This window comes from Nansenia antarctica (assembly GCF_963989245.1).
Source record: "Nansenia antarctica genome assembly, chromosome: 5".
Taxonomy (NCBI): domain Eukaryota; kingdom Metazoa; phylum Chordata; class Actinopteri; order Argentiniformes; family Microstomatidae; genus Nansenia; species Nansenia antarctica.
In genome coordinates, this window is record NC_137690.1 from 61109370 (window position 1) to 61120133 (window position 10764).

The 10764-nt window shown below is 41.3% G+C and overlaps 2 protein-coding genes across 2 annotated transcripts in view; both read left to right on the forward strand.

The window, feature by feature from the left end:
• Positions 1-3193: 3193 nt before the first annotated feature.
• sem1 (SEM1 26S proteasome subunit) lies at positions 3194-5572 on the forward strand. The gene is made up of 3 exons (XM_080530628.1): positions 3194-3307; positions 3750-3843; positions 5397-5572. The coding sequence occupies exons 1-3, from the start codon at positions 3235-3237 to the stop codon at positions 5437-5439; spliced, it is 210 nt and encodes a 69-aa protein (XP_080386754.1). The 5' UTR covers positions 3194-3234; the 3' UTR covers positions 5440-5572.
• Positions 5573-6303: 731 nt separating this feature from the next.
• Positions 6304-10764, forward strand: part of slc25a13 (solute carrier family 25 member 13) — a gene marked incomplete at both ends in the record, with an annotated part of 49720 nt that continues 45259 nt past the window's right edge. Inside the window, one exon of the mRNA XM_080531802.1 lies at positions 6304-6495. Coding sequence (XP_080387928.1) covers positions 6304-6495 — 192 coding nt within the window. The remainder of the gene's footprint in view (positions 6496-10764) is intronic.

Consider the following 10764-nt stretch of genomic DNA (forward strand, 5'->3'; position numbering starts at 1 on the left):
ATTTCAAATGTTTGTTATGAATATCCAAACATAGCACACAAATCATATGTCATTTTCACATAGATGTAAGTTTGCAGCATATGGTTGCTAACTAACTTGTGAATAAGGTCCACCAATGGGCAGCCCTTGCGATAGAGGTGTCATTGTTCAACAGAGCAACGGTTATATATATATATGAAATGGGGTCCAGGACCTGTCCATTTTTGGAACTCGAGATAGACCCCCCATATTTCATTTCTGCCTCGCTGATAGCATTTATCAGCAGAGTCCTGATAAAAACAAAATATGCAACTTAAGCCCGAGCACGGCTAAGCTGCCGAGGTGGACTGGATTACCTGGGGCTAGCTAGAACAGACATCAGATTGTATTGTCATAAAGGGCCATTAGCCTCTTGGCAAACTGTACCTCAAGCCTCAGATGACAGGCCTTTTCAAGACAGACAGGGGAAAAAATATGAAACTTAAATTCTTAATGACAGACAGTTCGATGACTGAGACATAAAGTTCGAGAATAAAACAACAGAAACAAATAATGTCACATTTTTGTTCTGTTTAGATTCCCTCAATTTCATTGGATTATTTAGGGTGCATGTTTTATCAGGATCTCCTGTTTTCCTTTAAAACAATTCAGTGGCCTTTCTGTTACAGAGAGGGTCACCATACAAAACACAATGCCCTGGATTTAGTGACTGGCTAGGATTAAGTTTAATAGAGAATCTTGACAGACATATCCTGGAAGCATATCAGTCCCCACAGATTTCCGAAGAGCAAAGCTGACATGTTTTTCTGGGATTTACCTTATTAATTGGATGGTTAAATCCTCCTAATCTGTGGTGATCGTTTACGTCTCAGGGCATTTTCTTAAGGTCATATTCCGTTGCTCTCTTGCCTCATTATTTTGGAGCTTCAAAAACAAAAAGGAGTGATCAGATTAAACAGATTCATTCAACATTGCAACCACCAAGTTCTTCATTCACATGATCAAAAGAGAAACGGGAAACAATAAAATAAAAATAAAAAGACAGAAATATTCAAGACAGACAATCTTTACAGAAGCTTGCTTATCATTTACATTCACATGCTTACTCTTCAGTCTATGGGACAACCATTTCTGGCAAGTAAAATGACAATGTATGTCGGCAATGTCTGAACGCTGGAGGGGATGGCCTGAAGATCAGACAAAGGGCCCTCAGGTAGGACAGGCAGGCTAGACAGCTTCATGTTCCTGTGTGTTGTCACTTTCGCTGGCAGGGAAGAGGTCTCGTCTGTCCCCTAATCTGAGAGGGGGATCTGTCAGATGGGAGCTGAAGGGGGGGGGGGGCAGGGGAGGGGTGGGGGGGGGGGGTGGTAGTGATGATGGTTCAGAGCTACCCTACCCTTCCAACTCCCACCCCCCTCACCTCTCTGTGTGCACCCTGAGGGCCATATCGTGATCTGGGCCATGATAAACGTCCAGGCTGTAAGACAGACTGCTGCCAGACTGGCCGGGCTGGGTTGGAGTCTCTCTCTCTCTCTGTGAGGAGTTAGTTAGTGGCCAGCCTGTCCTGGAGGGCTGTATGAAAGGCATTTTCAGAGACGCGTCGCAAAGCGAAGAAAGTCGAGGAGTCAGTCTGGGCAGCACTGCTGTCTAACCCCCTTATCCCCCCATACCTCCCTCCCTGACCCGGGAGACTCCAGGCGCCACAGTGTAACTGCAGACTCAGGTATGCCGGGTAGACACTGCAGACACTTCCCAGGCTCCTGTACCTGAGACTCCTCCTCCTACTGTATTCTCTGAGCTGTGTGAGATGTTTCTGGAACACCCAGCTTTGTTGGGAATTCAATTCCCAGTTTTGTTCTCTGCTGTCCAGTTCTCTGTTGTCCCAGTTTTCTGTTGTCCAGTTTGTCCGTTTTCACATCATAAATGATGTGAGGTTTACTTCCTCAAATGTGTACTGTAGCATTGTGCTCTCTCTCTCTCTCTCTGTCTATCTCTCTCCCACTTCCTCTAAATGTTGTGGCATTGTCATGTGTAAAGGCTTAGGATGATTACAAAATAATTTGAAAATAGAATAAGTGAGCAGAGCCTAAGTTGAGGTTTTCACCGTCTGTCAGCATATGACAGCTGCAAGGCAATTTTCATTGTGGGACATGTGGTTTTGTGGTAGATGTGTCCTCTCATTTATCTAAACTACATACTAAGCTGTGGCTTCTGGTTCATTATTTAAACAGGCCACATGGATCAGAATGTGCATTTGTTCCTGAATGAAAAACTTTACCTAAATGCAAGAAACTTATGCATTTGCTTTGTGGGAGGAGGACTGCACAAGGATGGTGTGTGTGTGTGTGTGTGTGTGTGTGTGTGTGTGTGTGTGTGAGAATGTGTGTGTGTGTGTGTGTGTGTGTGTGTGTGTGTGTGTGTGTGAGTGTGTGTGTGTGTGTGTGTGTGTGTGTGTGTGTACAATTACAATTAATCATCATATTTTCTAACTAACAGGTCAATTATTCATGTCATGTAAAAAGAACTCTATAGTCATTTTCTAGACTACTTTATCCCCTCTTCACGCTGGTGCTGTCAGTGTCTGGAATCTGTAAAGCCTGACAGTGTTGAGATTGATGAGGAAACAGATGAGGTGGGACAGGAATATTTACTAGTGTTGCAGAATTAAGTTTTCACACTGAAGGCTTTTATTATGCAGTGATACATTTGGATGAGCAGGATATGTGAAGCTGAAGGGCCATAAATGTATACTTTACAGAGGGCCTATGGTGTGTGTGTGTGTGTGTGTGTGTGTGTGTGTGTGTGTGTGTGTGTGTGTGTGTGTGTGTGTGTGTGTGTGAGTGTGTGTACGCGTGTGTGTGTGTGTGTGTGTGTGTGTGTGTGTGTGTGTGTGTGTGTGTGTAAGCGGGTGTGCGGGTGTTTATGTGTGTGTGAGGCTATACCAAATTATACCTGTTACAGCAACAGGCAAATATGTTGACATTAAAAACATACCTGTCTGATACCGTGTACAACTTAAAAAAATAAAAAAATAAATACAACAACAACAATCAAAACACTTTTTCATTTTGGTTTGTGGTTGAGCTTTCTGTACAGCATTCAGGTGATGGTGCAGAGGCAGAGCGCTCTACGTGTGCTTGCTCTATTTCTAACCGCCACTATCCCATAATTCCCCTCATTGAAAAACCCCGTTCACCACCACAGAGTTAGTAGCTCCACTCAAGAACGCCAGTAACGAACGTCAAGGCAGCGAACATGTCCGACAAGAAGACTGTGGATTTGGGATTACTGGAGGAGGATGACGAGTTTGAAGAGTTCCCGGCAGAGGGTAAATTAACTGTGGTTTCGTTTACGCTTCTTGTTCAAGCCGTTTGTCATTGTTTTTTACTCGTTTGGTGACTTTTCGGATTGAGCCCCACAGTGACTCAGCTAGCTTAGCTTGCTAACGGTAGCATGCTAACCCGACACCCATACTCATAGATAAGAAGTGCTTAGCTATGTTAACGTTAGCGTTAGCAAGCTTGCTAAAAGTGTTGAGTAGGCACAGATGCCACAACATTTTATAGGTTGAAATGAGGACATCTTCACATAAGGCAGATAACGGCTGTGTTTTAGGCACAGGGACAAACTACCTAGCTCGTGTAATCAGATAATGTGTAGGTAAAGCAGTAGGTGTTGTTAGCTTGGTTGGCTAATGTTAGCATGGCGTGCTAACTTTAGCTAGTCTGCCAAGTGTTGATGTTTCTAAGTGTTGTGTCTGTTGGTTTCAGATTGGACCGGGCTGGAGGAGGACGAGGATGCCCACGTGTGGGAAGACAACTGGGATGATGACAATGTAGAGGACGACTTCTCAAATCAACTCAGGTATATACTTACTAAACCATTTGAGCCATGTACTGTGTTTATGACAGGTGATGTCCTTCCCTCAGAGTCCATCTCAAATCAAGAAATGCATGTCATTATGTCAGTGTTGACTAGCTCAATAGGTCATGATTACTTAAAAAAAATATATATATATTTGAAGCTATACATGAGGCTAGGCAGCTTTACATATGAGAATGTATTCAATTAGAACAGACAGCGCCCTTACTGACAGTAAAACTAAAAGACTGCATTATAAACCTGGCCAGATATTAACATTATTAGCAGAAGTAGTGAAACGCCTACAAACTTGAAAATTGAGAATGTTGTTGTCATGGAGCTACACAGGGGGTTGGAGGAGTGTGTCTGTCTGTCTGTCAGGGGTTGTGCATAGTTGTTTAACAGATTTCATTTTCAGAAAGATGAAGTGAGCGAGCAAAAAAACCATTGTGTAGGAATATCTAGCTTAGATGGATAAACATGAAAAGTATGAGAATTATTATGCAACATTTCAGTCTGATTATTAAATACATTATCATGAATCAATTTGGGTTCCCTAGGCGAGATCTTTGCTGAAGTTGATGCTGTTTTAGTTATGGAAAGACGAGACAGTTGTAATCACCTAGTAAACATGATTTGAGTGTAATGATGAAATAACTTATGTCTAGTCTTCCTAAAATACAACACTGCCCCTTTAAGGCCTCAGTCAGACCTCAGTGTGTCTGTCTTGCATTGAACAGCACTAAACTCAACTGTAAACTAGTTGAGCTACAATGCTGAAATCTTTACTTTTTCGTTTTGGTAATTAGATCTTGCCATACACATCTGAACTAACTCTGAGATTCCTAACTCTCTCCCATGCTCCGCTGTCAGCTTTCATGTTTTGGCTGCTGGTCAAGCTAATGGTCCACACTCAACTTATAAGCGTCACATTTTGTGGCTCATACCTGGCGATAATATATAATTTCATTTGGGGGCCATATGCAACCTCCTACTTCACCCATGGTTTTGGCTAGTTTGATCGTGTATATATATGTGTGTGTGTGTATATACATAAACATTTAACATATTTGTTTTTCTTATTCTTTTTGAAAAGGGTGAAGTGGTGTAGGCCTATCTGTTAAACAATTAATCAAGTAGCCTATATATTGCCTAATACATTAAATGCTTGAGTAATCCATTGTCAGTATCTTTATTTACATTCATGTTAATAATAATACATCTACAAATAATAATAATTATAGTCTGTAGCCTATATTGACTGGCAAGTCAGTTTTTACATTAATGCCCTTCAGAAAATTATTCAGCATTTGTTTTATTTAAACCTGTGATGGTAACTATTATGAAATGTGTATAGACTCAAAACACAAGATATTATTATGTTAAAGGATTCAGCATAGTACAAGTAATCATTATACATCCATGGCTGCTGGCATTAGGCACTTATTTTCAGTTGGATTTTATAATGGTTCTCTCAATCAATAGAGGAGGGTACTTGTGCTTCAACCGTCGCTTGTAATCACCTCAATTGACTTGATCCTTTTCTCTCTCTGCAGAGCGGAGCTGGAGAAACATGGTTACAAGATGGAGACGTCGTAGCCGTCATTGCAGACTGTTGGATTGGACATGGACTTTTATGTTTAAATATTGTAACTTCACACTTAAGATGGAGGCTGTTAACTTGATTCTTTTTTTGTAAGAAACCTTGACATGAGTAAAGCGTTTGAAAATTCCCCTTTGGTTGTTTTTATTATTCAACCTACTGCATTGATTTCCATTATATAAGACTTAGATAGGATAGATATTCAACTTGTGACAGTTCCATACTGTTTTGTTATTGTTGCACATATAGCCTAACTTGTATAGCTATTGCTTTCAAATAGGTACATATTTTCCAATGTTTTGTTTCAGAATTAAGACCACTTTGGTCCACGGCTTTAACATCCATTTAAATACCACTTTTGTTAGAGCCATTGATCTGAAATGTGGCTTTACTGCCAACCTAACACTTAACCTACATTTAATGGTCCACTAATTATTGCCTTGTGACACACTCAACATCCATTTTAATCCACCATATGAATGGTCTATGATGTTAAAGTAAAGAGTCAAATGCTTCACACGTTTTCCATCATGATGCTCTAGGTTTGAAAACGACCACACTCTTCAGGTGGACATAATGCAATAGCAAACCTTATTTTGTGTGTGTTAAGGTGAGACGGAGATAGAGAGGGGTGAAACGAGGAATAGACATGAAGAGGGCGGGAGATGTGCATAAGCTGTGTATGTGTGGGTGTCTCCGAGTGTGTATGTGGACAGTATGACACACTGACAGCCAGAGTGAGCGAGTTCCTCTCTGCTGTATAACAGGCTCTTCCTTCTGAGCGCATGGGGTTGGTCTGAGTCTCTGAAGGAGAGATTATCCACTGCCGGGTTTGTCAGAGACAGGGAGGTGGTCCCAGCATGGGGGCCCCCAGCCTGCCCTGCCTGGGCCTGCCCAACTCCTGTCCAGGCTCTGTTCTTCCGCTCGGCACAGCAGGGACCCCCGCACTGAACCGGAGGCCAATTTACCCAGCTACACTCTCCCGGCAAAATGATTTCTCTGCATTTGTGGACTCTCAGTCCCAGGGTCTTAATGGGGTGAAATGGATGCCAGTAAGGCCTCCCCCGCAGCAGTGAAGCTGACTCCAGCGTCCTCCTCTGCCTATGCTTGGCACTGTTGCATTATCTTCTTTTGCGGTGCTGAGAACTTATGTAGAATATTAATTAGTTATAGTTTTTTTCGGTTTTTAAATGTATCCATACTTACCGTTATTTTCCCCCCAACATTGTTTCTCTTTAGATTATGAAAGTGTTATAGCCACAGTCATTTAAATTAATTAAATATAAGATGTAATAATACTTAAATGAGATTAGTACTGTCGTATCTTGTTATAGTCAAAGTTCTGAGGACATTGTATAATATAGCTTGGGATCATGTTTAAAAAAATAAATTAAAAAAGACTAATGCTAAAGACTAATGAGTGTGGCTTAAAAGTAAAAATCATAAATATAACTTTTGAACATACTGGGGTGATTTACATCTACAAAGATAATTACTCTGATATGTGTGTAGTTGTACAGATGTGCAGTGATAACAGAAGGTCTCCTATACTCTCCAGAGAGTGAAGCTCTCTGTTCACCAGTGATTATCCCAAACACTCGTCTCCATACAACAATCCAACAGCTCCCAAGTGCATAAAGCACATACACATGAATGATGATATTCTGGCTGCTGTGTATTGCAATATATGTCCATATGACTTAAAGTTGATTTGGTGTATTTAGTGTCTTTACAGACCTCTGCACCACTGAATGTCTCTTATCAATTACTGCTGTTGAAGTTTGGGATATTAAATAAAGGACATAAAAAATATACAGTATTTGATTGTCACATGAAGTTTAGAATGCAAGAATAACTGACTTACACACACAAACAAATACTCAAATCTGCCTACACCCTTGAAATTGAGTGCCCTGGGCTGGATCATTATTTTAATTGTTGGAAAGTCACTGGAGTGAGAGAATCGGTAAGTGAGAGAAACGATAGAGAACCCACGGCCATTTTGTTTGTGCTGAGAGCGTAAGATTGGTCTCTTGTGTTTGACTTGAGGAGGGCCTCTGTGGCCCCCCAATATTCAGCCTCACAGACTGTCAGGCTTTTCACTTTGACTTTACCATCTATCCCTTTATCCCTCAATATAATTGCTTTTATTTGTGAAAAGTTTTGACATTAATTTCTGACCCACATGATTCACCTTGACATGGACAGTTGGCCCACTTATATTGAACAATATTGAAATCACCAATCTTGAACCAATGTTAAATCAATAAACAATATCTAGCCTAGTAGTTTGCAATGCAATTTGCAATTGTCCAAAGCATCAACATCTAAGAATATACAATAAATACACACGTACAGTAAAGCACATACTGAACATGCAAGGCACTGTTTTGTAACATTTCACAAAGAAGGAGACCTGTGGTTGTCCTTTTGTTCTCTAAGCTAGTAGCTGTGGGCGATGGATCCTCCTTCCCTCACAGACACTGGTGGGCAGTGCAGCCGTTCCAGGGTTCCTCTCGACTGCAGCAGGCCTCTCTACCACGGGAGCCAAGACAGGGGGCTGTCGTGCAGGCAGGGAGTGTGCAGCTGCTACAATAATAGGCCTAATTGCACGTTTCTTTTGTGGGGCTGAAATTAGTGGCAGAGCACTGCTACAATACCCCCAAAACCTTGAGTGAAAAAAAAAAGACTCACGGGGGCGACTTGTTCACCAGTGAGACCCACAACCGCCACCCACGGCCAAGCCTCACACACCTGCACACTCGCCCGCGCAAAAGTAAACACAGATAATAAGGTGTAATTACTTTAGAAAATAATAATGAGGAGGGCTCCCCCATGTGACAATGGCTCGCCTGTTTATTGTGGGACTGGAATAACCTCAGAGGACATCGGTGAGTGCCCTATCAAAAGACCGAGACCCCACCGAGGACCCCCATCAGACAGACGTCAGTGTCAAGGAGGATCCTGTTTTTGTATGTCTTTCCTCTGCCCCCATCACTGCAATAAGGAGTGACCTAGTTTCCAAGACCCAGATTATAAACCTAGTCCAAGACTAAAAGAGCGGGGCATTGTAGTTCAGGGTTAGGCCTTTTGTCTGTGACACACTGATTTGAAAGACATGCATGTATTTGAAGATACTGATACTGTATGTTTAGTTTCATGTGTTCTACATGCAATTCACCCCATCTGTTTCTCCGTCACACACATCAAAGCTCAGTTAAAAAGGGATAGACTCGTCATAGCACGCAAACATGACATTGGACAGTTCAGACAGTAGGATCACACTGCTGCCTCAGTGTTATTTAGGAACGGCCTACCCTTAAACAGATTTGACGTGTTCTCACACAGAGAGAAAGCGAAGGGTATGTTTCTTTTTAACACCACCAGTGGTGGTTGAGTCACTATGAAAACACAGACTTTGGTTTAACGTCAGTCTGGATTATAGAGTTGCCTGCTGCAGCAGTGCAGTTTATGACATTCCTCTTCTCTTTGGTCTTGAAGGAATTTGAAGGGAATAAATGTATAATCTCACAGAGACATTGAAAAGGGTACTTTCACCCGAAAGTGAATGCAATATGGAAATGCTTAATCCAGAATAAAACATGATTGAAAACAGTGGAATACAGTATAAGCATGGTGTTGCTGATGGAACAATCGAACATAGTCTCCAGAGCTTCCTAAAAGATGATAATGAAATAATAAAAGAGCAATAAAATCTGAATACATTTATTCTTATATGACTATATTCTTACCATGTTCTTATGGTAAAACACTGTCACATGTCAGCCTGCAATTATCACAAGACCAAGCATTCATGTGGAACTGTCAGTTAAAAGCACTTTGAATTGCCCTTGTTGTATGAAGTGTGCTATACAAATAAACTTGCCTAGAATCTGATGTGGGCCATATGTCCCTTTTCTTATATAACACAAACTGACATTTTACAAATATGTCATACAGTATGAGTATACCAGATTCCTGCAGTGACAATCTAATGTGAATGATGTATGTAAATAACATTTTAGAGAATCAGTTTAGGTTACAAAACAGCATGTACTGTATCATGTCTTTATTTACAAAGGGGGCATTATATGAAGTCAAATCAAGTGCTCATAAACAATGTTTCGGTAAGAATTATCTTCATGCTATTATTAAATCCACAATTTGCAATACTGTGGGTCTGAATGGCTTTCTGAAGATGGCAGTGTTTCTATGTGACGTCCTCAACACACACCCCACGGAGACTCCATCCACCATCCACATGTACACCGATACCTAGCAATTAGGGTTTGTTTTCTATTTTCATTCCTCTTTTTCCATCATTTGTAAGCATGTGCACTATATCAAACCATTCTACTGCACTTAATAGCATTGGACAGTGAAGGAAGATGAACAGAACAATTTAGACACAGAGAGGCTTTAGAAGAGCAATTAGGCACTCTTGATGTTATCATTGCTGGTTATCAGTGCATGAGTGAGCCCAGTGATTGATTAATTACAATTATCATACCGATAATGGGAATTAATCAATCATTTGACTCACTCATGTGCTCCCACACTGTACATGTGAACTAGATCATCAGTGACCTTCAAGAAGTGTGGTATTGAATTTTTACCATTGTGATATCAATATTATTAAGAAAATATAGCGTGCAGTCCAGTGCCACAAGTATCATGACATTAATACCCTAGCCCTATGAATTACTATTGATTACACATGAACTAACAAATGATAACATCCAAATACAAGAAATTGAACACAACACATTCAAACTGCTTATGACAAGGTATACGGTTATAAAGTTACCAATGTAAAAAAAACTACTTCAAATAGCAAAAAGGTTGACACCATTTCCAGGAATCATAGAGGTCTTTGTCAGCACATAACGGTTGCATATTTGACCAATTCCCTATGGTCAGTCTCAAAACAATGGCATATGTACTGAGGAGGAGTACACTGACAGAAAAACACATAAAACGGGACGACAACAACAGACAAACACAGGCACATTATGAGGAGTGGTATTGGGTTGGAGAGCCTGGGAGGCCTGGAGCAGCCACAGTCGATGGTACTTGGTTCCAACAAGGAAACAATTAATCATGTGTGAGCGGCTGTCTGCTCACAAGACAACAACAACGCTCCTTCTCCCCCTGAGGCAGGACAGACATCCAGCAGGCTACGCAGGCATGTGGTCCCTCACCCACCCGGACGCAGGCATGTGGTCCCTCACTCACCCGGACGCACGCATGCATACACACACGCACGACAAACGCAGAGGTCCATTATTACATTCAAGATGTGGATGTATTAGATCTTATGT

What these genes read in the sequence shown, in the direction of transcription:
- sem1 (XM_080530628.1), top strand. Translation starts at nt 3,235, where the DNA reads ATGTCCGACAAGAAGACTGTGGATTTGGGATTACTGGAGGAGGATGAC. An exon ending in TGAAGAGTTCCCGGCAGAGG is followed by an intron (nt 3,308 to 3,749) that starts GTAAATTAACTG and finishes TGTTGGTTTCAG; the next exon opens with ATTGGACCGGGCTGGAGGAG. An exon ending in GACTTCTCAAATCAACTCAG is followed by an intron (nt 3,844 to 5,396) that starts GTATATACTTAC and finishes CTCTCTCTGCAG; the next exon opens with AGCGGAGCTGGAGAAACATG.